General features: G+C 43.3%; 2 protein-coding genes across 2 annotated transcripts in view; one reads left to right on the top strand and one right to left on the bottom strand.

The window, feature by feature from the left end:
• Positions 1-1,832: 1,832 nt before the first annotated feature.
• On the bottom strand, positions 1,833-2,639 carry LOC112047015 (Na(+)/H(+) exchange regulatory cofactor NHE-RF1). Its single transcript, XM_024083910.2, has one exon. It carries the CDS (start codon positions 2,582-2,584, stop codon positions 2,075-2,077), a length of 510 nt encoding a protein of 169 aa, XP_023939678.2. The 5' UTR covers positions 2,585-2,639; the 3' UTR covers positions 1,833-2,074.
• A 51-nt stretch (positions 2,640-2,690) lies between these two features.
• LOC112047007 (epidermal growth factor receptor kinase substrate 8-like) overlaps positions 2,691-27,816 on the top strand; it is a 31,027-nt gene continuing 5,901 nt past the window's right edge. The window contains exons 1-9 of the mRNA XM_052889396.1: positions 2,691-2,834; positions 15,209-15,558; positions 15,908-15,978; positions 16,697-16,920; positions 17,396-17,492; positions 23,704-24,236; positions 25,192-25,284; positions 25,529-25,690; positions 26,765-26,859. Of these exons, the coding sequence (XP_052745356.1) occupies positions 15,252-15,558; positions 15,908-15,978; positions 16,697-16,920; positions 17,396-17,492; positions 23,704-24,236; positions 25,192-25,284; positions 25,529-25,690; positions 26,765-26,859 (1,582 nt within the window). The 5' untranslated portion in view covers positions 2,691-2,834; positions 15,209-15,251. The remainder of the gene's footprint in view (positions 2,835-15,208; positions 15,559-15,907; positions 15,979-16,696; positions 16,921-17,395; positions 17,493-23,703; positions 24,237-25,191; positions 25,285-25,528; positions 25,691-26,764; positions 26,860-27,816) is intronic.

Raw genomic sequence — 27,816 nt, 5'->3', positions numbered from 1 at the left:
CGTAAACACCACACAAGCACAGTGTACATACTGAGTGTACTAATGCCTATTGGTAGATACGTATTGACTAGCTAGCTGCATTATCAAAACCACTAATTGGGTTTTACATTAATGATTACACTTTAAATTGGGTCTTCCTCGCCCATATCAGGAAAACGGAAAATTATAAAAACAGACGTTTCTATACAATTATTACCTCCGGCCACGTCATTCGTGTTCGCCTGACGTGTTAAGTTGGTGTTAAGTTAATCTGACTTTATCGATGAGGATTTTACTAATAAATAGTTAGATAATTTGGGAAAGCTTAGCTAGGAAAGCTTATTATTAAGCTTAGCTTTTTTTTAGCCTCTCAGGGAACACTGTGGTTATTGTATTAAAAGTCTCCTACTCGGAGCGTACGTTTGCTTTCAGGATGCTTTGACGAGTATAACCAAACAATAGCACGCATAGCTAAATAAATTGATAATTTCGACATTTCAGAAACCAATGTGTTTCTGGACCATCCATCCCAGACAATCCAACTATCTATTACTACAACTTACGGCGGGAAAATCCAAGAATGACGTGGCCGGTGGCACTAATTGTCTAGAAACGCGTGTCTCTATAATTTTCTGTTGTCCTGATATGGGCGACGAAGGCCTTACAATAATGTGAAATGTAAATACCCAATTGTGGTTTTAATAATGTAGCTACACCAAGCTAAACTTGTTATTGGAAAACTAGTAGATACAACAAATTAATTATACAGGGTGTCCCGTAATTAATGGATAAAACGCAAATGGCAGATTCTGCACCTAATTATCTAAAACTAATTTGAATAGTTTGAAAAAATGCCTAGGGTGACCGAATTATATTTTTTTTCGGACTTTTTAAATTTGATTTGAATCAGTTTTTAAAAATTTTAGCAGTTGGTAAGTACGATTTTACAGATCTGATATTTGTTAAACATTAACGAATAAATTATCACTATAATACCTACTATTTTTATAAATAAATGTTTTATTTGTTTCGTAGAAAAAGATTACCACCCATACACTTTTACTAGCCACTTTGTAACTACAAAAAATATACAAGCTTTATATTAATATAAAGTAGCTACAGCATTGAAAAAATGATTCAAGATAGAAGACTTTGAAAAATTCGAAAAAAATGTATGAGTTAGTCACCTTAGGGTTTTTTTCAAAACTATTCAAATGTTAATTAATGTCAACATTAATTTTAGATAATTAGGTAGCGTATCTGCTGTCTGCGTTTTATCCATTAATTACGGGACAACGTGTTTATGCGCTTACCTAATAATAAGTAATTATTTAACTAATTATTTAACTAATTATATGTAAATTAATTATTATGTTAATATAAAAGTAAATACCAATTGCGTTATCAATGCTGATAACTTGCTTACATTGAAACGATTTCAAATTAAAAGTTGAACGTATATAGGAGTTGCATTTTAAAAATCAAAGTGAAAACCAACGGTTGTTTACCACTTCAGTGTAATGAAAACATCAGGTACACCTTCAAGAGACCACATCACCGCATGCTCTCGAGTTGTACTGCCTTCTCATTATCACTATCCCTTTCGTCAAGTAGGTAACCAGATAAGGACGGCATCATTTGACACCTGGCGGCTGAAGGTTAGGCATAATAAGTATCGGATTGTTACCTGTCACAGCATCACTGTGTAGCTAATTTATCTTATTGTTTTGTAGTTAACGTGAATATCACACGCATATGAAAAGTTGTATTGCGACAAGGTAACTCTCCCCCCCGCCCCTCGCCTCAACCCCCGCCGCCCACACATCACTCGACGCCGACAGAACAACAACACATCAAATTAAAATAATGTTTTATTGATCACTCAACAATAATTGCACTTATTTATGTATAATAAAATCTAACTACACATTTAGATAATCATCTCATAATAGTCGACCGCTGCATCGTATAAATATATGTATAATAATAAAAATTAAATTAAATTGCAATAAATTCCTTAACGACGTGAGTACCTACAACTATGTACAACATTCAATGGCAACAACGGGAGGCGCCGGCCTCGCGTGACGTCACTTCACAGCTTCTTCACGATGTCGAACTTGGACTTGAGGTCCATGGGCACCTTCTTGGGGTCCACGCGCTTCTTGGCCTGCAGCTGCGCGCGCATCTCGGCCGCCGTCATGGGCAGCTTGAGGCGCGGCGCGGGCGCGTCGGGCGCGTCGGGCGCCGGCGCGGGCGCGTCGGGCGTCGGCGTCGGCTCGGCCGGCTCCGGCGCGTCCAGGTCGGGCAGCGGGTCGCCGGGCGCCGGCGCCGCCACCAGCAGCTCGGCCTCGTCGGGCCGCTGCTTGATGCGCGCCACCACCTGCTTGTGCGACTCGCCCGCGATGCCGTGCCCGTTCACCTCCACGATGCGGTCGCCGCGCCGCAGCCCCGCCGCCTCGGCCGGCGACCCCGCGTCCACCTTGCCGATGTACTGGCCGGGCTTGCCCTTCTCTGCGTGCAGGTTGAACCCGTACCCATCGAACGTGGCCACCTTCCGCACGTGGCAGAGCCGCGTGTCGGCCGCCGACCCGTTCGCGGCCATCGCTGCGACTGTGCGCCGAGCGGGCGGCCGGCGAGCGCGCGCGCCGCTCCCCCCGCCGCCCCGCCCGCCGCGCCGCGCCAGGCCGCGCCACAGTGCCAGCCGAGTCGCCGCAGAGCGCGCGTCGCGTAGTGCAGTGAGTGCCAGCGCGAGACACGAGCCCGGAGCCCCGCGCCGACCGGTGACACGACGAGCGACCTGAGCACCCCGAGACCTTCGGCCGCGCTGCCGCGGAAACTACACCCATTCACCTGTAAGTACACGAAGGAAAGTTAAGAAAGTGGCTGTAAAAGCGGTCTCACGTCCGCCGGCGGCGAGCGGGCCCTCTGCCTCTCGACACGTTCACTGGAACGGTGCCGGAGTGCGGAGGCGCCGCTAGATGTCGCCGGCCGGTCGTTGAACGCGCGCGGCCGGAGCACGGCGAGGAGAGGAACGCTAATTACTATTCAGTTCACACCGCCTGCAGCCGCCGCCCGCCGGGCGCAGGTCGGGCAGCGGCAGGCGCGCCGGCCGGCACGTCGGCGCCGGCAGGAAGCGGCCGACGGGCTGGAGCTCGTTACGAGTAACTGTTCACGCATCCTGACATTGTACCGTACGATGCCTTCGTTGAGCCTCAATAGCCTCGGTAGCCGCCACACTTAAATCCAAGCGAGCTTCAATCCCCAATCGCTGGACTATTGTCATATCGTTTCTAACACAGAATTCTGCTATAATTGAAAAGGAAAGGGAGCACTGATGACATTTCAAGACTGGTCCCATATTTGACGAACAGCACGCCATGATGGATCAACTGAATCAACCTTCGAACATGGTTTCGTCGAGGGTTGATCTTAGCATCTAGTTTAGGTCTAACATCCCCCTCATAGATCTAAACGAGCCCTGTCATTGCTTTCACGGCTAGAACTCGAATAAAATGTGTGAGGCGTGAATCAAGACAATCGTCGTCGAGAATGTTCAGAGCTATTACAAATTCCTGCGAGTGGAGTGACGGCTCACGGCGGGCAGCTCGAGCATCGTGGAAATGTTAATCTGCGATAAGATAGCGCTTATCACCGACATCGGGCAATTAGCGGCCACAACTTGCACTAGCACATGATTTACATAAAGAACCGATGATGATACGCTCTGAGACACATACCCGTCGGCCGTGGACGAGAGCTGCAAAAAACTACAGAAAGACCTTTCCAACAGAAACAACATCTGAAATATTGAAGACAGTGAATGAGACGATTACAAAGTCATTATTTTTGTGTAGGAGATCACACTAATTTACAGGGACTTCTTTTTTTTCTTCATCAGTCATTTTATACCGTTTTGGCAATACGTGGTCTTCACACAAATCAGTTTTCAGGCTACATGTCCCGCATAGTGCCATTTTAGATTCGCCCTTCTTTACAAGACATCTTAGACCTTGTTCCGTTTTCTAAGCCACTCATTTGTTTGCATGTACCTGTGTTGGTTGACATGAACTGTATAATTGTGACAACCGCTGAATCTTCTCAGTTAATTTTTGTATAATCTTATTTTTACACTAGGGGTGACTTTATAAGACAGAAAAAGACTACTCTACAAAAGTATCAGTACAGAAACCATTAGAACCGAGATAATTATTGCATTTAAAGATGAGACTTAGGCGAGTGAATCGCCTGAAAACGAACTGTCTGTTGTGATAGTAAATAACGCACCAACCAAAGAGTCCCAGCGAGGCCTTGGCCTGCGAATGATTCACCGCAACACTGACGGTGCGCCTCCACTCGCGCCTCCACATGATCGATTGCTGTCAGATGCTGACGAATCTGCATAAATTAAAACGACTCCAAACTTACCAAATACATCTTCTGTCGACGTGGGACTTAAGGATTTATGCTCGCAAAGATTCTCAATATTTTTCTGTAATCCATAAACATGTTTGCTGATTGATACATTCATAAATATCTTCATTGCATGTAGAGAGGGATTAAATGGGATTGACTGAAGTCACTGTGCCACATTGATTCTGAAGAATCAGCAACTATTTATAAATAGCAGTCATTTACCAACCTTCAGAACTATTACTTAGAATACTTACGTTAACGTCTAAGAATCTTTTCAAATTTCATCATGTCAAGGAGTTATTCAGTGTCAGTCTTGGTGTAAACTTTCTTCTGAAAATTGTTGCTGTTTGATCTAAAAAGTAAGTTGTTTTGATTATTGTAGTGATAACTTCTTATGAGATGGTAAACCGCTTGATTTGTAACGCGTCACAGCTGACGTTCGCACATTTGACTTGACAGAGCAAACTTCGGACTGATTTTACGACCATACCTTTTACTCGTAAATGTCAAAATGTTCTTCACACCTCTCCGACAATAGAGGATTCTTATTAAAAGACAATTAATTAAAGCAAATAGTTTAAGTAATCACTTTAGTCGAGCGGCCCGAGACGCACATGTTTTTCTCCCACTCCCACTCCCACATCTATTTTTTTAAACCTTAAATTTAATTAATTATAAAAATTATAAAAAATTTAATTAATTATACGCAAAGTAGATCTTTGCGTATAATTAATTGTAACATATCAATAATTAAATAAATCAAAAAAATCCAGACTGCTTAATCTGCTCGGATGCTGTATTTTATATGGCGATTAATAAATAACATTTTTGTAATAGGTTTTTTTAATATGACCATGATATACTATTTTGAAATCCTCTTGATGAGCCCTTGAATTGGATACTCATGTCGCAATATTCGAAAAATATATTTTTGATTCACCTCGAGTCTATAGCGTCTCACAGTAGTCGTGTTGGTATTTTGTTTAATTTCACCTATCTTGGACACACTTGGGACAAATCTAACGATATCTTAATTACGTAAATCCGTTCAGCGGTTTGGAAGTTAAGAGGTAACAAAGACCTCATAAAGACATACATACAAAAAGATACGAGCGACAAACATAACCCTTCTTGCAGTCGGGTAAAAATGAATGACGGGAATGGAACACATGACTCTCGACGTTGTCTGTACATAAAATATTCTTCTTTACATCATCATTATAAACTGTAGCACAACAACATCACATGCACAAAGTCGTGACAAGTCAGCAAATCATTGGAAATCTGCTAACAAATGGTTTTGTGTCAATTGTACCACATCCGCGACCTTCAGCCGCTGTCACCACACAAGTACACATGTGTGCGACATACTTCGTCGATGTGTGCCGTGAATTAAACCTGAACAGGTACATCATCTGTCGTGGTGTGTATGTTACCGGCCATCTGTATAATCCAGTATTCTATGCAATGCCTAGGCAATGTATACGAGTAGATAGAACAAAATAGCAAAGGCTCAAGAATATATTAGGAATATGAGTGTCCATTCCATATATTCTATAAAAGAGTGAAGAGAGAACTCACGTAGTGTGTAATGAGATCTATGAGTAATCTTCGCTTTTTTGTAGTTTCTACTTCACGCAGTCTTGTCTGTGTCCCCTAAAGTGTTTTGTAAAGCGCTGAGCCAGAAGCTCGTGAAGGAGCTCCTGAATGAAGCAATTTGCCGGCCGAATAGAGCGAAGAGGAAGCGTATGCCAAGCGAAGCGAGCCGGCAACCTCTATAGCAAAACCACGGTGAAGAAGTTAAAGCTAAATTTAACGATTCTTCTGCCTTAGCCACATTTAAAAACACACATCTTGAAAGAATGACTGATTCTATGTTAATATTCTGTGGCATGTTAATTTAAGTTGCTGTTGAACCAAGCTAGAACCCAAAACCGTCAGTGATTTAAAAACACTTCATACATTGCCAACACGCTCTCGATATTATATACATTATAGGAATTGTATAGAACACCTGAACTATCCAGATTACCGGTAACATGTACATATGGCCTAGAGTGTACGTGAATCAAGTGAAATTCCCCGCGAAGATCACTATCGTCATACCAATCGCAATCCTCCATTGATTTAATGTACCTGTCGCATTCCTTCACGTCTCTCTCGCTCCTGGTTGGAAATGAAAAACAATGCAAAGTTACGGTCACAGGTTGTTCCCGTGGCGTGCATCCCACAGCGGGCTACATTGTATGACAGGGTGCATATTTCCGTTATGGTGTGTTTGTTTTATTATGAACCTGTATTGGAGAAGGAATTTTCCATTTTGTACAATTCGTACATGTAGTGCATACCCTAGTTAAAAACCTTGTGCACGCCACTGCGTAAGGTACCTTATAATTATCTTTTTAAAATTATCACCTGCTCGCATAACTACGAATGGCAACGGAGCGTGTTGGGTTCAAGCTCATTTTAAACGAAAGGGTAAAATTCAATTTACCCTTTCGTTAAAAATGGCCTAGTAGGAGGTCGTAAATTTACTGGCCTAGTAGGAGGTCGTAAAAATGGGTTGTAAATGATTTCGTCAAGCATCCTTAGGTAGCTATTATTCGGACGGGTCGAGAGAAACCTCTGTGTGACTGTGTGAAAATGTGCGTGGAAGAGCTGGCACACTTTCGGTGACGCTGCGGAGGACGCGCGATGCGGTGCGGTGCGATGCGGCGCGGGGCGAGCGGCGGTTTCGACAGCACATCGACAAACACGTTTAGTAATCGCCGCACACGTTAGCAGCTATCCGGCAGTCATATCGACGCAATAACACGAGTGACTGTGAGAGCCAGACCTTCCTCGTTTTATGCATGGTGAAAGTTTGGTTCGGTAGCTATTTATGGAGTTCGAACTGTATATTATAGGCTAACATACTCCGATTCCTGGATTACATTTTGAGCTATTTAAGCAATTGCTCTGGGCATCCGGCCTAAGGAAGCTCAGAGATGACCGAGAAAAAAAAAGCACACGAAAATTAAAGCAATTTCGAAGACCGAATATTTTAAATTGACGTTAACGTTCGATCAGCGTCATGACTTAAGGGTAGGAGATACCTGAATCCGGCACTGCGTACTCCTACGGTAGGAGCGTGTTTCTTAATCAAATTTTATAATCAATCTGCCTCACACGATGAAGAATATGTGGCTACTGCAGGCTGTCAGTCCACAATGTCGATAAACAACCTCGTTAACAAATACTTCACTCCGATAATGTATGATGTCGCAATGTATGAGCACGCTGTAATAGTGCTGGCCACCCACGGTCCGACATACCCACGTGCCTGTAGCGCTGCCGGCATGACAGCCGGTACAACTCATCGTGTGTTGGTCGCAATGCGCATGACGGCTGGACTTGAAGCAACCATCGCGACCGACACTATGAGTTTAAACCGGACGTCATGCAAGTTGGTCCTTGACAACAATCTCACCTGATGGTAAGTGAGGATGCAATCTAAGATGGCATCGGGCTAACTTGTTAGGAGGAGGATGAAAATCCACACCCTTTTCGGTGTCTACACGACATCGGCGGTACGTCTTTGCCGGTAGGGTGGTAATTAGCCACAGCCGAAGCCTCCCACCAGCAGGACCTGGACGAATTAAGAAAACCTCAATCGGACCAGCCAGGAATCGAGAACCTCCGTCTTGTAAATTCACCGCGCACACCACTGCACCACGGAGGCCGTCAAAAATGTGGATATATCGGACCGTGGCTGGCTACCATTAGTGGCTGGTTCTCTAACACGAATATGCGCGCTAGGAACCGGTCTCTGCGGCAGACTGCATGTACTCTTGTACAGGTTTCAAATCTTTTAAAACTGCAATCGCTTCAGTAGTAGCGGCATTAAAGAGTAACAAACATTCATACATACTTTCGTGTACGTTACGTTTGTAATATTAGGAAGGATGATGTCAAAATTAAAATGTCATCGCTATTGCTTTACAAAATGCAGGAGCAAGATCTCAAATTCGTGAATACAAGCATTTTATCTGTAGGACAGGTTCTCAAAGAGTCCCGCTGGAGCCACAACTAGATCACGGAGCTCAGTGATAAGATAGCGTACCCGCATACCGCCGCTTATCTACCTGTGAGTACCTAATTCTGCTGGGTCGGAGCGTGGCGCGATTTTGAGCCTTACCGTGTCGCAATAAGAACTAATGACCTGTTCGACCAGTCGACATTCCAATGCGATGACATGACCTACTAATAAAGTTATGACAGATTTAATAAACTGGTTTGTAATGCTCTATGTATTGCACTAGTTCGCGCTGTCGACTGTGTCCGTTTGATCGTACGTAGACAATACTTCGGTCCGTTAGACATTGTTTGTTTCGTTTGTGACCTCATTACCGTGTGTGGAAACATGTTCAAACTGCAAAACAGTGAAATCGGCAACAAAATCCGTTCGTCGCTGCATTAAACAGACAGAAGTTTACCTATACCTACCTCTTGGGTCTTGGCGACAGGAATACGCGTAGAAATGTATTTGTTTTATTTTTTTTAATAAAATATTTTTATAATCCAATATATTATCGCGGCATTTGTCACAAAACTTCTTAAATTTCATACCCCTAAATGATTTAAGGGTGATCCAGCCAAAAAATTTACAAGGCAAAACAACGTTTGCTGGGTCAGCCAGTATCTACAATATATAGGTATTCTAGTACGAGTAGGTGTATAGATAATGATAGCTAACTGATAACAGCACTCGTAAGTCCGATAGTTCTATTGCACCACAAGCGAAGAACGTAATCGTCTATCGTCTAATATAGTCGTTGAAGTGATATCTAATTAATAACTATTAGTAATTAGGTCGCGATTGTGACACATTGGGTATATTCTTTACTTATTTAAAGTACCAACACTGTCCTATTGATATTACAGTCATGTTTTTCTGATTAATTAGTTAACTTAATTAAGCTAATATATAATTTATTTCGTTCCAAGGTTGAAATCCAAGGATCCAAGGAGAGAGAGATCCGATCCAAGGAAATTGGTTTAAACCGATCAACCATACCTTTAGACCATTGGGTATTCCAACGAGCTTCGACTGGTAATAATGTTGTTCAGATGTAGACGACGCTACCGGAGTCAACGGTCAAATATGTTCTCAGAGGGACCCTCACTCTCTTACAATAAGAGAAATTTTGTCACAAGAAGTGTCTCCTATGATTGTTACAGGAAGACTGTAACAAAGTGTAGACGTATTAGTAATGTAATGTGAGCAGGACTTCTGTATCTATACTCTGTACCCACTGCATCCACATGTTTAATTCGCATAGCATAAATATGAAATGCCCTTTCGGCGTTTGTGTTTTCTGATACTTAAAGTTTAAACAGCTTTATTGAATAGGAATCATCCAGGTAAGAGTGCTTCTACTTAGACCGCATTATTGGTCAAGCGCAAGCCCATATTGCATAAAAAAACTTCTAACATAGTGAGGTTAAATATTTTAGTATAGTGCTATTATAGTCCTAGTAGGGCTGAGACACTTTGTCACGAAAAAAAATGTCTTCTATTTTGACTTTTCGAACACTACACTAGTCGTACTATAGTATGCGCATTATCATCTGAGTCGTCCGGTCATAAAAGTCAAAAAAGATAGGAATGTGCAGCGCGCCTACCTGCGCACCCTAATTATCGATAAACGGCTACCTGCGCACGTGCTAATGATGAGTCAATAATGATTTGGACGATTCTGATTGGTCGGTTTCTAATGTAATTGCATTGCGTATTTTTTTTGCTATAAATGTGTTTACTGCAATTAAATAAATACATTCATGTGTTACTCGTTGCGCACTATGGATACTAATATATAATAAATTTGGCAGAAGACGAAGATTCTGATGATGAAGACTCAGATGAAGATTAATTTTATTTAGTTAATAATTATATAATATGAAATATGTATTATATTAAATCAAATATTGTTAATTTTTTTAATTTTGTGAACAAGATACGATAATAAACTTTACTTATCGATAATATGTCTTTCATTGTTACACCCTTCACTAGACGGCTCCATAAGACCCATAAGTGCAAGCGAGATAGATATAGAGAAATGATTTATGGCCCTAAGACTCAGTTGTTAATGCTATTAGTATAGCTGTAGCGCCTCTCGCGAGATCTCCCCGCACAGCCTCCGGCGCATTCCCGGCGCGCTTGCTCGGTGACGCACGCGCGTTAATGTTCGTTTTATACGCGTCTCGATCTTGTGCGACGTTAAACCTGAAATTCGACTGCGATTTATCATACAAATCATTCAAAGTTTTAGCGAACGGGTTTTTTAGAATTCCTACGCTTGTCACTATTTTTTAGAATTCCTTCAAAGACAATTTGCATTTGACGAAATTTCTTATTGCTTGCGTATTTCTGATATTCATTTTATAATAATGCATAGTCCTGCGATTGTATCATCGGCGGTTTCAATAGTGGGCTGGCGACGGCCTCGAGCGCGGTGAGGAGACGAAGGGGGGGAAGGGTTCCGGTAGCTCGTACTACGCCTTCCACTAGCGACCCTGACCTATCATCTTACAACAAAATAGTTGTTATAAAAAACAAACAGAAAAATCTACAACTTGGTTATTTTTACAACTACTTACTACTTTCCGTTAATTTTGAATACTAAATTTATATTCCAAAAAGTCGCGTCGTCGTTTAGAAGATCTCTGAGTAGGTACCCAAACTTCCAAAAAAATGTTTTATTCTTATTTTTGAGATTTCGCTAAATCTGTCTGAATTGGTTCAAATTGAATTTGATATTTCGGGAAAAAATGAACCAATTTGTACGTGTATGATCAATCGTATCGCCAAACAGCGCGCGTCGGGAGCGGGGGAGCGCGCGGCTCATACAAAAGACATCAACGACTGCGCATCCCGGTTTACTCACATTATTTATTTTAGTATGAAAAAAAAAGTAAATAATACTAAAATAATACAAAATAATTATTGCAAATAAATATAAATACCGTAACTTACATTACAAAAAATGTTATTAATATTGGAATTTAAAGTCACATTGGATTAAATTAATTTTGAAGGCGAGCTATATTAAGTTTTATTTCTATCAAACTAGTTTTTAATTATCGGATCTTTGATCTTATTTTATCTCTGAAATCCTAAAGGTCAGTCGACAGTGACAGTAGACATAAGCACCTACCAAGTGATAGCTGTTACAGAGAACAGGCAAGACAATGTGAATGTTTATAGTGTAAACCCCAGACCTTCATCACTTTATAAAAGCTGTAAGTTTGTTAGCTCATTCTCCTACTATAATTAAATACAGTAGCTAATTATGGAGTTTGGACTGTGGTGGCTTTGGGAGGTAACAGGTTTTAAGGAAGAATTTTTTTATGTTTTCCTCGGCTTCATGTGAGTAATTGTATTCCCAGTCGCCAGTCACTTAGCTTCGCGATAACCCTTCGAAAAACACTATTTAATATGAAATTTACAGGATCTCTAGCGAAGGGTTGCCATGAAGCCAAGTGCCTGCCGAATGGGAATACCATTTCTTATATTATGCCGATAAAAATACAACTTTATGCATGGGTGGTTGAGAGTCTAGATCCTTGAAACCTGCTATTTACCAAAGCCTCCGCGGTGCAAACTCCATAGTTGGTTACGGTACTCATCTATGGTAGAAGTATGAGGTGCGACAATTCAAAAGGCGGATTCGAACCTAAGGCCGCTTGGGTTTCATATACAGATGCACGCTACATCACCCGCGTGTTACCCGTCTACCAAAGCATTGTTTTCTTTATCTCAAATGGATTAGGTGAGTAGAGTCGGTACAATTCTATATTTGTGTTAACTTACATTAGTACCTTCAATCTAAGGAGCCATTAGTGGTATAGCAGCCTAATAACCAAAAAAATACACCATTTATTAGTACACTAATATAATCAATGCGAAAGTAAATATATCAGTCTGTGTGTTCCCTTCTCACGGCTTGGAGCAGAACATAGATACTTTTTATCCTGGAAAACTATATTCCCGCAGAATTTGTAAAAACATAATAAAAAAAGCATAAGGAGTCGCGGGCGTCCGCGAATCATGTATAATACAAAACCAAAATAGAATGTAATACACATTGCATATATCACAGTGCGTTCCCCGGGAACGGCGCCGTGATAACAGCTGATAAGAACCGCGTGGGCGCCCGCTGACTCACTGACTCACTGCCGCTCCGCAGTCAGCCAGTCAGTCAGTCGGCCGCGCGGCGCCAGCTGAGTCTCACTGCACGAGACTACTGGTACAGACACCGAGATACTGCCTGTGGCTAGTGTGCGTGCTTTGTGATCGGATTGCTCTCGTTGCCTCGTAGGGTAGGTACGTGTACATGTAATACATACATTCGTCTATCTCCTACAGGCGGACGCCCTCGTCGTCCGCGTTGTATTCAGGTTTTCAGAAATCTCGCGGGATCTATGCATTTTTTCCGTCCCGGGGCATGACACCTTCAACTTTTCATTTCTTGAACAATGAAGGAAAAACATCATGATATCCCCCTATCGATCTCCACTTTTCTTTGTCTCTCGCCATTCTTGTTCATTCAGGACCGGCGACCATCTGGCCCGATTCAGGGGTGGGGGGTATTTTTGGTGTATGTAAAGGGCGGCAAAATTGTTAGATCGGCCCCTGTTCTTGAGAATACCTTTTAACGTCTCATTTGTTTTCTTATGTTCTTCCAACTATAAAATTGGATGCAAGAAAGCCGAAAGTGCGGCCCTGCGTCATGTGCTCCACATACAACTCATTACGCGCTCTCGCGGCAGCACACGGCCGGGGCTCTGTTGTGTGTCAGCGGGGAAAGTGTCGAGCGAACTCTCGCCGCCCCGCCGCGAACGCGAGTGGCGGGTCGCGCGCTGCATGTACTCGTGCTCATGTGTGTAGATCAGGGGCGTAGCGTATCGGCCGTAATGATACGGGGCCCCCGGACTACAAACCCTTGAGTGTGAAAGCAAAAATTAGTAAACTGATACTATACAATCTCACTTAATCTGGTGCTTCCCAGGGAAAAAAGCAGTTTTTACTTCAGAAAATACAAAAGAAAAAAAACCGTTTCTTCCCCGCTTAAAAGTGCACCCAAAAGTTGAAAATATTCTACATATTTTTTTTATATATTATTAATTTAAACGAGCATTTTTGTTTCTTTTGTTAACCTTAATTTGGGCCCCCTAAATAATTTTGATACGTCTAAGGCACGCAAACCTATATTTCTATACTTTTCGATTGACTTCAATATTTTAGTGTTCTATTTCCATATTCAATTGCGCTGCACCTAACGCGCGCCCTTCGCAACGGTAACGCGTAGCGCGCGCTCGTTCGCACGCGCGACTTCGCTATGCCGCCGTCTCGCTCTGCACCTCCTCGCGCCGCCGGCTGCGGACTCAAGTTCACACGATTAGATTGAGGTTCGCACCTCACACGTCATAACCAGCCATAACTTTCGTGCACTGCGGTAGGTACCTCGCCTCGGTAGGGACGTGGACTTTGTAAAGTTCAGCGTTGTAACTTCGCTCGTTTCCATGGCAACTTCGTTGTTAGCGACGAAAAAACTATTTTGGCATTCTATAAACAAAGCCCAAATTCGGAAAAGACATGTTATAGGTGGTATCAATGGGAGTTATAGGCAAAAAGTTAAGATAACGGAATCGCACCCCTGTACTTTGTACTTCTCTCTCTACTAGTACTCTGTAGTTCTAGAGATTTCCATATGACTAGTTTTTTCCATAAGAACTAGTAATATACTTAATTACTTAGTCATTATCATCCAACGCTACATTCATTCAGTCAGTGACTTCGGTCATCAAGAAAGGAAAATTATCAAAACTTAACGATCTATCAGTGACAAAGTACGATGAAATCCAATTTCTTATCCAGTTCCGCATGTCATTTTTAACCAATTCAAAAAGCCTATATTTTTTTATAAATGTTAGTCTATTCCAGAATAAATTCATTTAGTGTATGTATGTTAGCCCGCGCATATTTTAAAGATAAAGACTATAATTTTGTAAAAAAAAGTTAATCTATAGCATTTCAGTCGTTGTGTTGTTTTTTTTAACTTCATCTATTTAAGAATACTTGTGTTATCCGGTCAGTGGAAGATACAAGGTATAAAGAACATACCCGACGAACAACGTAATAAAATGAGGTATATAAAAAATTTATTGTGACAGCTGCAGCAGAATAAGAGGGTGTTTAGTGAATTGGGATTAGTTCTTTGTTGATAGTGTTAATATTTTTGTAGTGTAATTGTTCTGTGTGTTTCACTAAATTGTACCCTAGTACTCGTAGTGATCGAACACTGATGTCTATCTATCTCGCTCATCATTATTATTTGCAAAGAACTTCTCGTACATTTTGAGTGCAGCTAGGGGTTGAAGAATACAAAACGCGTATGATATAGGTAATACTTATTTAATACGAAATTTTACAATAAGATAATCATTACAAAATTATGACTACTTAAAGAATGAATTGAGATCGGAGATCGATCTGAATTGATTAGGTATCGATGCCGAACGCTTTAATCTTTATAGTGGTGTGATAGACGTCATATGTGACTCCAGGCAGATAGGCATCGATGTATCTAGAGTGCTGAGCGAGCATAGGCCGCGGAAAGCGGAGCACTGGAGCATCGCTGGCGTTGTAACCTACTGAAGGTATCAGCGTTCGTAACATAGACATTATTTATTGCTATTATTTATGCTGACATTGCCATGTTGGCGGTACATACTACAGTATTGTCACGCTGCGCCGCACTGTCCGCAGCGCACGAGCCCGACGCCGCGCGATGCCCGCCCGGTGAGGCGCCATGGCGCGGCGCGCGGACGCGGCGGCGGCGCGCGCGCTCGACGAGTTCGACGCGCTGGCGGGCCTGCGCCGCAGCGCCTACGTGCTGGAGCACCTGGCCACCTTCACCGTGACGCGCGAGACCGGCATCGTGTACCCCGCCGACGGCATGCGGCGCCTGCTGCAGCTCGAGAAGACTAACGGTACGTGGCTAACACTAGCCGCCTGCGTGCTGGAGCACCTGGCCACCTTCACCGTGACGCGCGAGACCGGCATCGTGTACCCCGCCGACGGCATGCGGCGCCTGCTGCAGCTCGAGAAGACTAACGGTACGTGGCTGACACTAGCCGCCTGCGTGCTGGAGCACCTGGCCACCTTCACCGTGACACTGTAGGTATCAATGTTTCCTCTACCACAAGCAGTGCTGGTCGCCGCTGCCTCTTTGCTAGAGATCGTCGACACTATCGCAGCGATCCATCCAACCCAACAGCACAAAGTTGAATTGGAATTTATTATTAAGCAGTGTTTAAAAGCTAATGCACAGTAAATACGTACTCAGTTCTAGAATAATGTAGAAGTAACCATTCATTTTCTTGATTCACCGCAAGCAACTAAAATTAACTTATCTGACGGTATGCTAAAAAGAAGCACTCAATTATGCCATTTCTTCTGTTCCAGGAATATGGAGCCAAAAAATGCAACTTTGTTTAGAGGACCAGTGGGTGCTGGTGATGGACTACGAGACCGGGGTGAGTGTACGTCGTAGTTTAAAACGTGTTATTAAACTTAACTTTTTTACTCTCTACAGCCATATTTATAAACATGGATTAAGATTTAAACCTCGGGTGGTTTTCATCCCAATGTTGTTGATGTTCCTAGGACTCGTACAAAACGCTTTACATCTTCTTTTCTCATGACTAAACGCATGTCTAGGTTTGGAATACCCTTAACCCTTCCCAAGTATGTGTTTCCTGATTTTTATAACTTGGGTATCTTTACAAAAAGAGCGAATCTTTTAGGCAAGCGTGTACCATCCTAGACAATATCTACTTTTATCATCAGGTGCGATCATGCTCAAATGAGAGCCTATCTAAGGTGAAGAGTTTATTTGTTTCTTTGTTTGCTTGAATGTGTTAATCTCAGGAACTACTGGTCTGATTTGAAAAAATCCTTTAGTGTTAGATAGTCTAGCACTCATTTACCGAGGAAGGCTATAGGTTATATATTATTACGCTAATACTAATAAGAGCTGAGCACCAATGAAGAATGTTTCGATATCGGGGGTTTTTTTTCTATTAGGAACTTACGCTGCGAGAACGTAAACGAAAAAATTATGCATAGTTAATTTAATAACACGAATTGCTCCCAAGATTTGTGAAAAACTGAAATCCACGCGGGTAGTCGCAGGCGTCTCCTAGTCTTGCATAAAACAGCTGTGCATATTCCTGACATGCTGTTTCGTTGCAGTCGATCATGGAGCGCTTCCCCGCGTCGTGGGTGCACTCCCCCACGGCCTTCACGTCGCCCGAGCCCGCCGAGTTGTACAACAACGTGCTGGCCTTCGTCGTGGGCGCCCCCGAGCCGCCCACGCCCGCCGCGCCCACGGCTGCGCCCGCGCGCCGCGAGCTGCACATCTTCCAGTGCCACGACGTGGGCGCGCAGACGCTCGTCGAGGAGCTCAATGCCCTCAAGTGAGTCTTTAATAGGGACTTCTACTTACTACTTCACCGTCTGAGACACGTGATATTTAATTTCTTAAAATGCACACAACGATTCGATATACATATATACACATACCCCCCGAATCGGAGGCAGAGGACATATCGACTGGGCTATCACGGCCGGGATAACTCTTTAATGGAGGGTAAACCGTTTCGTAGTATAACACGTTACGGCGCCACTCTGTCTGGCTTCTTTTTCTCTCACGCATAGTACGGCAGCAAGTTAAGTTATCACTTCTGTTGAGCGTCCCAAACACGCACAACTTTTTACTTGTAAATATTGGATAGAAGCAGGCGTTACTTTGCGGAAGTTCATCATGATTTTTACTTGTGCCAACTTATATTCTGAATCTGAATCTCAAGAGCTTTTCTCATCTATACGAGCTAAGATATTGTTTTGTCATCTGCAGTTCCTATAAAGCAATGCGTGTTCTGTTCTGTACAGGGGCGTAGGCAGCGGCGGCTCGGAGGGCGGGCGGGACTTCGTCATCGAGCGCGAGCGGGAGCGCGAGCGGGACGCTGAGGAGCGGCCGCGGAGACAGGTGAGCTGTGGACGCCATTGTTGGCACTTCTACAGCCGACAGATGGGGATGCGGTTCATCGGTCGTCTATATGTAACCCCAGTACACCTAGGACGCGTCAAAAACGTGACGAGCGAAAAACAAATATTCGCAGCGGAATCGTAAATATCGCCGTCTCTATACGTATATTCGCTATTGGTCGACAATATATCTCTTTAGGATGCGTGATTCAAGCCTACTAAGGTACCTAAAATTGCTGGTAAATTAGAGAATGGAAATGGTATTAAAATTGTCCCATGTCAATTTATAGAAGAGTTCCATATCTCATTTTCTGAAATCTACAATTTATCAATACTAATATTATCAAGCTGAAGAGTTTGTTTGTTTGCTTGATCGCGCTAATCTCAGGAACTACTGGCCCGATTTGAAAAGTGTCTTTCGGTGTTAGATAGCCCATTAATCAAGGAAGGCCATAGGCTATATATTATCCCCATATTCCTCCTTGAACGGGAACCACACGGGTGTAACCGCGCAAACTAGTATTATAAAAGCATTTTCTAAGAATACTTCATTGATTTTCATCAGGAGTGACAGACAAGTGCGAACCTATTGGAAAACCTTCGATCTTTAATTTAAAATATCAAAAGAATCGCTAAATGAAAACGATGAATATTTTGTAGGGATTTACAATTTTTTTGTCCCACAGTCTTGAGTGCATGACCTTGCGCGCGAGGTCGTCACTACAATAACCCTGGTTGGATTTAGGGGAAGGCCATTCAACACTGTCACATAGCTTCCGGCCTTCGTTATTTGGTGTAAACGATTACACTTTTCGTCAAATAATGTTTGGCAAACAATTTGATCGTCTGCGGCTTTGTTTGAAGCGTTTTTTAACTATGACTTAATGAAAAAGTCGAAAGTTTCTCAAACATGTTCGATTGGTATCGCTCGGCCCAACGACCGACCGGCAGGGTTATTATGTATCTCAATATAATGTATGTATATTATGAATCTCGGTGTACCATTTATATAAGCATTCATATACTCGTAGTCACTACATCGTTTTTCATCGTATTTTCGTTTTTGTAAATATCTACCATTACTTTTTCAACGAAATTACACAATTATCGACATTTTACATTAGTATAGTAATGGAACTAGCGATTATAGACGTGATTTTAGCAAAAAAACTGGTAGGTATTTACTTAATTTTGTTGAAATAACTATTTTGGGCGATCACAATTTACGAAAAAACGGTGAAAAAGACGTAGTGACTTATTATTTGAATAGTACACCGAGTTACATAATAACCCTGCTGATGCTCAGTTGCTCAATGCGCTCCAGTGGAAAAACCTCACTATGAAGAGCATCGTCACGTGGTAGGGCCTCAGGCACAGAGTCCAGCTCGCTATCAGCTGGAGAGCTATCGACTGATAAGCGCCAACAATCGATAGCTGTTATTGCGTACACAAATTGATTAAATTCCAAAAGTAACAATTTGATTGGTGATTAGTTTATTGCGCGGATGAGGACCAATGTTTGCGACTGTTATTGGCTGTAACGATTTCCGAGTAGCAGTATTTAACGTATATTGTAATTACATGTAATTTTTCCAGTGTTGTAACCTTGGCTCGGACATTTGATTTAGTAACAAACAGTTTCACTAAATGAAGACAAACTGCAAACACTTCTACAATATACATTACAGTAGATTGTATAATAAACCATATCAATAAAATTTAAGTTTCTGTCTGTGAAAATTACTATAAATGCTATTTATACGATACCTAAACAAAGCTTTTTAAAATATTTGTCTATCTGTCTGGGCTAACCTCTGGAACGGGTGGACGAATTTTAATGGGACTTCCATTACAAGATAAAGGAAGCCATAGAGCAACATATAGGTCATTTTTATCCCAGAAAAATCATTGACTCCTGCGGGATATGTGAAAAACTAAACTTCACATCCTGATAAAAAACCGTATGTTTTGATCTTATACATGTATGAATTACTTGTGTGGAAATCGACAGCCCTTGGATGCAGTTGACAACTCTATTACTCACTGCGTCAATCTGCCGTCATATTAAAGTCTTAGTCATTAGAATCAAATTAAACAACATTACATTATTAGATAAATAGAAAGTTGTAAGCCATTGTTCCTCGTCAACTTGGTCGCGCATTGTTCGCACGTCGCCGTCGCTACGATGCGTCGTCTCCGTTGCACAATGTTGCGGCTGAATCAGCTTTTGCTGTTTAACTATTTGGCGTGAATCATTATCCGGATTAGATTTGCAACCACCGAGACGAGGTGAGGGGTGAATGCGTCGCGACGTCGGAGCGGCACCGCTCAGTTGTTTATGTCACAACTTCACAGTTCTGCACAGTCGGCGTGCTTGTGATTGCCAGATTAGGATTCTATGTTTTCTAAATTGGTTCGGATTTGGTCTAGTTTGGTCGACCCTGGCTAGTTACTACACTACAGGAAAAAGGAACTGCCAAACGATTTAACGTTCAAGTACGATGTCGCGTAGAAACTAGAAACCATTATATGGGTAGAATGAACTTGGAGCTCTTCTGAGTTAGCCGTTTCCATCTTAGACTACATTGTCACTTATATTAATTTAAAATTAAATATTTTTAGCAAGTAGTAGTAGAAGCACAAAACACCACTCTGTTACATTTGGCACAACCCTGTAAAAGGTTTCCTTGAAACAAGTTTCTACATTTCTAAACCAAACAGGTAAACTGTGGAAAGCCCTTCCGGTGTTTGTTTCCTGCTAGCCGTCTATCAATTAAATGCATTCGCAAGCGAACAGATATTTTGTGGTCGACCTTCAACCTCACGTCATCATTGTTAGCAACAACTATGATTAAGTTTGCTCAATTTACCATAGACTAGATCAAAGACAACCTAATACAGTATAAAGTAAACATGAAATAAGCTTTCGTTTGACATATTAGATATTTACTCTTATTACTTAACTGTTTATAATATCTAGCAACCCCACAGTTGCTGTGTAAAAACAAGCAGCTTTTACTTTTTCAATTCTTTTTGGTATATTCTATTAACTAGTGTACGCTTTTTTTAATAACCAATGAGAGAAGGAGATTTAAAGTATGATCTGCTCGGCCGCAGTTTAACTAGACAACCTATGTGCAACATATCAATGTAAACATTTTCTACTATTTAATTCTTATAACAATTAAATAACAGATGAGGGTTCGAGGGTAATCTTTCGTATGCCGGCTCTCGTACCAATACATTGATTGGTAATAAACAAAGTACTTTTAATATACTTTTCTAAAACCTATTATTGGACATAGTCATCATCATCATCATCATCATATCAACCGATGGACGTCCACTGCAGGACATAGGCCTTTTGTAGGGACTTTCAAACATCACGATACTGAGCCGCCTGCATCCAGCGAATACCTGCGACTCGCTTGATGTCATCAGTCCACCTGGTGGGAGTCGACCAACACTGCGCTTTCTAGTATAGGTAGTTTGCCATTCTTTTTTGGGACCCCAACGTCCATCGGCTCTTCGAATTAAGTGCCCCGCCCATTGCCACTTCAGCTTCGCGACTCGTTGAGCTATGTCGGTGACTTTAGTTATTTCTGTGATTGCGCACACATCATCATCTAAGCCGCCGGTTAAGTTAAGTAATGCGCGAAGTCCTGACACTTATTATTATCGAGCCAGAAAACCAGGATGATAACCTATGTTAATCTATTGAAGTCGAATCTTGTAATGTACTTATAAGACACGAATATCATAGATTCACCGTGCGGTTGCCGGGTCCATCGGGTGGTAGAGAGAACAACTCTGAGCAAAGTCTTTGTGATCTGGATGTAGGGTTAAGGAATTCCTTGACGATCGATCAACACTCCCCTTCTCTGCTCGTGTTGTTCTCCCTGCCTAGCCAAATTTGGTAAGATCCCAATATCCCATTAGAGTAGCTTTGGATACCCGTTCTAATATAGAACTTACTGCAGTTCTAGAGAGGCCAAGGTCTTTAAGCAAGTTATAGAGAGATTTTGCTGGTAATCCTCTCGCACCTACTTCTGCGACGTACAGACTAACTACATAGCCATCTATAGCTTTATAGTTAATTCGTTAGGTCATAATATTTATTTACTGTACATCTATATTAGTTATCCGAAAAATATTGCAATTGAAATAGTAAAAAAAGATAAGCGCGATTATGGAGTCCGGCTCCTTATCAGTGATAGCGCGCGCGCCCGCCGCGCCGCGCCGCCGCTCAGTAGCGCGCCCACCACGCCGCGCCGCGCCCGCATGGCGCCGCTGTACCACACGCTGACGCGCAAGCAATGGGAGGCGGTGCTCACTGTGAGTGCACACTTGTCGAGCTATTACAGTGTATAGTACGCGGCCTATAAGTTGAACTATGCGCAGTGACATATTCTCGGGTGTTAGCGACACACGCTCGAATCGAGTCGCTATGGAAACACGAGGACGCCAGTACAGTCTCGTACGAAATGATCCATTATTTGACATGTTTAATGTAATCAACCACGGAATATGCGTTTAACACTTTTGTTTATAACTGTACCTTCGCAACCAACTTTAACTTTGGTTCAACTTACTTGCCGGGCTCTATACCTAATGTACATTTTGCTAAACAATTTTAAAAGGGATTTTTTAAAAATTGTTTAGCAAAATGTACACTCTTTTACTTATTTTTTTAAGGATGAGAATGGCCCTTTTCTTTTTGACATATAGAACTTTCATAATTATTTTATATCTGAACTATGTAACTCGTGCATGAAAGCAAAAACAAATAAACAAACCAACATCCGTAAGATCTCTCACAGGTAGGGTCAAATCCAACATTCGCATTCCACTGGTTGTAAACTGTGAGGACCTCAAATGCAGTAGCTAAACTTTATTTTATTTATTTTATTAGCCGGTGGGAGGCTTCGGCCGTGGTTAGATACGACCTTACCGGCAAAGACGTACCGCCAAGCGATTTAGCATTCCGATGCGATGTCGTGGACAAACTGTAAGGGGTGTGGATTTTCATCCAACTCTTTACAAGCTTCCATCTTAGATTGCATCATCGCTTACCATAAGATGAAATTGTAGTCAAATGCTAACTTGTAAACATTAAAAACAATGTTTCGTGGTCAGAGATACCGAAAACGTAGACTCCCAAACATTGTTAACGTTCTCTAATAAACGATTTTGCACCAGTTAACTCTATCCATCTTCTGTGGTCAGGGTCAAATGTCAACCGAATAACTTAGACTCTCAAACGTGTACTTGTATAAAGGAATTTCTTATTTTGCTCGTATGTCCATAACATCGTTAAGCGTGTTACGGTTGAAAGTTACATTCGACTAGTTTTCCGAGTTTCGTCTATAAGTTGCCAAAAGCGTGGAGTGCCTTTTACAAGTACGCTTGTTGAGGACCGTTGACTCTATAAGACACGCTCTAGTAATCATCATTAACAACCCATATGCGGCTCACTGTTGAGCATGAGTCTCCTCTCAAAATGAGAGGGGTTAGGCTAATAGTCCACCACGCTGACCCAATGCACACGTATTATTTAATTTCTTAAAATGTACATTACTGAAAAGTTGGGAGATGTATGCCATGGACCGGTTTCGAACCTACGCCATCCGAATCAAATGCAGAGGTCATATCCACTCGGTTATCATGACTTACGCTCTAGTAATGCTCATAGCGAATACTAATGAGTGTGATCAGTGATTAAATTCAACTTTCTTAGTCCAATTCAAATAAATTATGTTTAGGCATGAAAATAGTCATAAGTACTACCTTCGTTCAGGAATGCAGCGTGAGGCACAAATCAATACGGCAGTCCGCAATCAATATCGCCTTATCGTCTCTCGGGAATGAATAATTAGTTTCGATAAAGTCCAAAGTCTCGTTACCTCATCAACAGCATTCACCTACTAGCATATTGTACGTGCCAATACTTATTGTATGTGTATTTTTCAAGGGCATTGTAATGATATCGACTGTAAGCGTTTGACGTAACGTTGACAAAGTCTGCACGGTTGTAGAGTGCCACAAACTTGTCTGACAGTTTGCAAAACATTATACTGAAACAGCGACAACAGCGATATTCTTGCGGGCTAAATAAGTTTGTGGCACTGTACAGAAGGGTCGAGTGACTGTGGTGCGAATCTCGCGGCGACAAGGTCACGCGTACTTACACGACGTCTCTCGCGTGCTTGCAGCAAATGTCGGCGCAGCTGGGGCGCGGCGAGCGCGGCGACGACGCGTCGTCCACGGGCTCGGACCGGCTGTACGAGCAGGACATCGCCATCCTCAACCGCTGCTTCGACGACATCGAGAAGTTCATCGCGCGCCTGCAGCACGCGGCGGCGGCGTCGCGCGAGCTGGAGCGGCGGCGGCGCTCGCGGGGCGGCAAGCGCGCGGGCGCGGGCGAGGGCATGCTGGCGCTGCGCACGCGCCCGCCGCCCGAGCGCGACTTCGTGGACGTGCTGCAGAAGTTCAAGCTGTCCTTCAACCTGCTGGCGCGGCTGCGCGCGCACATCCACGACCCCAACGCGCCCGAGCTGGTGCACTTCCTGTTCACGCCGCTGGCGCTCATCGTGGACGCGGCGCAGGACGCGGCGGACGGGCGCCTGCCCGCGCGCGTGGTGCAGCCGCTGCTGACGCGCGACGCGCTCAACCTGCTGGCCAACTGCGTCACCAGCAAGGAGACCGAGCTGTGGCACTCGCTGGGCGACGCCTGGCTCGTGCCGCGGTGAGTGCCTTGTAGCGCTGCCGTGCGAATGAGCGGCTCATTCAACAGTTTAGACTACGACGTACCAGTTTATCATAAAACATATAAATTCTTACCAGGATAAACCAACTCCAACTGGTTTACCCTAACCGTAACCAGTATAAACCAGTTTGAGCCAGTCGTCGTGTTTGGCCCAGGCGAACTATATTCTGAACTCCTAACTTCGGGGTTGACCAGTAACATAAAGATGTAGTTACAATACCAGAAGGATACCTACTTCTGAGGGATTTCTACAGTTTCCCCTCCATCTGCTGCCGCTGTATTCTGCTTTACGTAACGAATCGCCATAAATTTGAATCACGAGTCAAATGTAAACCATCTTCGTGTAAGTGTTTAAAGATGATCTGCGTTTTCAATGCAATATTCTGAAATCAAGTCACTTCCAGTTCCCCATCTACAACAAAAACATAGTTGTAGGAGGTATATCTTCAATATGATGAGTAATATAACATTCCAGCTGATTATATTCCATATACCTAAATAAGTGTTAGGTACAACATTTACTTATCGAGGTACTTGTTGCGTACCTAAAATAGTTATGATTATAGAATTTGTTATCTTATTTAAAAAGAAAATGTTTTTCGAACATGACTCATTTCCTAAACGTAGATAACCAAGAAGTCAGATTGTCATCTAAGATGTCAGCCCTGAAACGTTGAAATTGTGGCTTCAACTATTTTTTTTGTGGATTTTCAAAACAGTAGTTCCCGAGATTAGCGCGTTCAAACAAAGAAATAAACTCTTTAGTATAGATATATTAGTATAGATTATATTAGTATAGATTCACATACAGGCTATTAGTTGAGTTAGCTTGTGTTGTCACAGACAGCACTGGTGGCATCTGCTGAGAGCAAGAATACGTAACAAAACGTAACGTTTCGACGTGTTGTGCTAATAGTTTGTGTTGCGCTGGCAGGGAGCAGTGGAAGACGGCCATCCCGCCGTACCAGCCCGTGTTCATGGACGGCTGGTCGCCGGACTACCAGGTGGACGACCAGCCGCTGACTCGGTGAGTGCGCGGCACGTCGCTTGGGCTGTGCCTGTGCACCTGTTTGTGTACGCTTCGTCTGCTTGCTCTTTGAGTTGATAAACATAAATTAGTCAATACAATATACCAAAAAAATACTGTTTTTGGGTGAAGTTTGTTTTAAAGTTAATGTTTGCTTTGAATTAGATTCATTAGATCTAATGGGCTCCCTAATGTCATACTGTGTGCATGTGTCGTCCGTGTGTTGATGTGTGTGCGTGCGAAGGGCGTCCCCGCGGCGCAGCGACGCGTCGCGCGCGGGCGGCGGCGGGGGCGGCGGGGGCGAGGCGGAGCGCGCGGAGGGGCGCGGCGAGGTGGAGCGCGGGGAGGGGTACTTCGAGCGCGACGAGCCCGACGCGTACGGCGAGCAGTACGCGCCCTACGCCAGGTAAGCGCAGCTTGCTGCTACTGGTCGTGGAGTTGTGTGCTGCAGTGGCAGTGCTTGTGGACTGAGGGAGGAGACAGATATGCCTTGCCTTATCAGCCGATGGACGTCCACTGCTGGACATAGGCCTCTTGCATGGACCTCCAAGCACAACGGTCTCGAGCCGCCAGCATCCAGTAGTTTCCGGTGCGGGGTAGCCATTCCAGCACCTGGGACCCCAACGTCCATCGGCTCTTCAAACTATGTGAGCTGTCCATTGCCACTTCAGCTTCGCGACTCGCTAGGCTATGTCAGTGACTTTGGCTCGCCTGCGAATCTCCTCATTCTTGATAGATAACCCTCTCCAAAAAATCGGAACATTCTTCACCGGCAAAGAGCTCAGCAGGCGCTGAGTTGCCGATGTCGTCTCCTCTCCTACCTCTTTGTATGTTTTTTTGTTGCAAGCGAAGGCTCATCATTGTCTTCGGTTCCAAAAAAGTACGAGGATTTTTGAGGATTACGAAATTTTGAGAGTCTGGAGTTTTCAAGTGGAGTACCCCCTTGAGGCACACGATGGAACACGTCGTGCGACCACTTGCCAGCCTTGCAGCACTTTGCCTGCCAATCTATGGCATTGGCATTTATTAAGTTTAATATAGACATAATTACGCCAGAAACATCGTTGTTTTTTTTTGTTCTCTACAAGTAAGCCCTTGACTACAATCTCACCTGATGGTAAGTGATGATGCAGTCTAAGATGGAAGCGAGCCAACTCGTTAAAAGTAAGATGAAAATCCAAACCCCTATTGGTTTCTACACGACATCGCACCGATACGCTAAATCGCTTGTCGGTGGCCTCCCACCAGCCAAACCTGGACAAATTAAGACAATCTCAATCAGCCCAGCCATGAATCGAACCCAGGTCTTCATCTTGTAAGTCCACCGCGCATACTTCTGCGCCACAGAGACCGTCAAATATTGACATCAGTAATAAGAATATTGTCAAGAACTCCAGATTCTTAACGATAGGTTCATGACAAATTCATTTAAGTTTAAGGATTGAGAAGCAGGTATTTATTATCTGTGGATGCATTTCAGGAACGCTCGGCCTCTGACGCGCGAGGACTCCGGCTCGGCGGCCTCCTCGCCCGACAGGGAGCCCGCGGACACCTACCGCAGCGACCGGGACGACGGTGAGACTTAGCGCCTGGACTGCTCGCTTACAGATCTTAACTAGCTATATCATAGTTTCATTCGTGTAGTTTCGCATCCATGAGAATACGGGTGTAAAATTTAGCCTTAGACACTCACAAATAACATGGATTTATATTGGTAAAAGAATTTTCAAAATCAGACATTACTCTTGTAGTGACCTCGCATACTTTACCTCCTTAGACTATTCGTACAACCCACCACCTCCCATGGCCCTTTCAACCTCTCGGTAATTTGGGCCGAATCGAGGGAGGGCGAACCCGGTACTTGCTCTTTGCGTGTTCCCGGGACGCCTACTTGACTCCCTACAAGTTATTTTCTCTTTTCGCTCCTTGTCCCTTGATACTTACTCTCCCCCTTCTGGGGCTGGACGACACACGACGTTGAGATCCGCTTGCCCGCCGCGGTCCATGCATCACCTTCGACCGGTGGTCAACGGTCCAGAGCGCTCCGCCTCGCGTGCCACCGATGCGCGAACTCCCGTAGCTTGCCGAAGTTGACCGCCGAGCTAACGAGATCCTGGTAGTACACCGGTCCCGCCTCTTCTATTACTAGACTATTCGTACAGATATCTCAGTTAGTTTTGAAAATGGGCATCCTTATTTATGTCCTAATTGGCAGAGTGCATTCAAATTGATGTAGAAGGCAAACGGCCACGAGGTAGATCTCGGTGGTCGGCTCTACTGAAGGAAACACTTTTACAGTGCCGTTCAAATGTCCAGCGAAAAATGACCATGGTCTATCGAAAGATGCCTGTATGCCAATGTGACCACGATCCTTAGTCATGACCGGGACGAAAGAGAGATTCCAAATGAAGAGGGTTTTTGAACAATTTACTACTTTTTGCCAATGACTGGTGGTGGATATGTTGTGATTAGCTCTTACAATGATAATAATTTCATGATATGGTCGACTATTTAATGATACGTAAATCAGTG

This window comes from Bicyclus anynana, chromosome 25 (genome assembly GCF_947172395.1).
Source record: "Bicyclus anynana chromosome 25, ilBicAnyn1.1, whole genome shotgun sequence".
Classification (NCBI taxonomy): Eukaryota; Metazoa; Arthropoda; class Insecta; order Lepidoptera; family Nymphalidae; genus Bicyclus; species Bicyclus anynana.
Note: the sequence above shows the minus strand (reverse complement) of the source record. Positions and strands in the feature narration are given on the sequence as shown.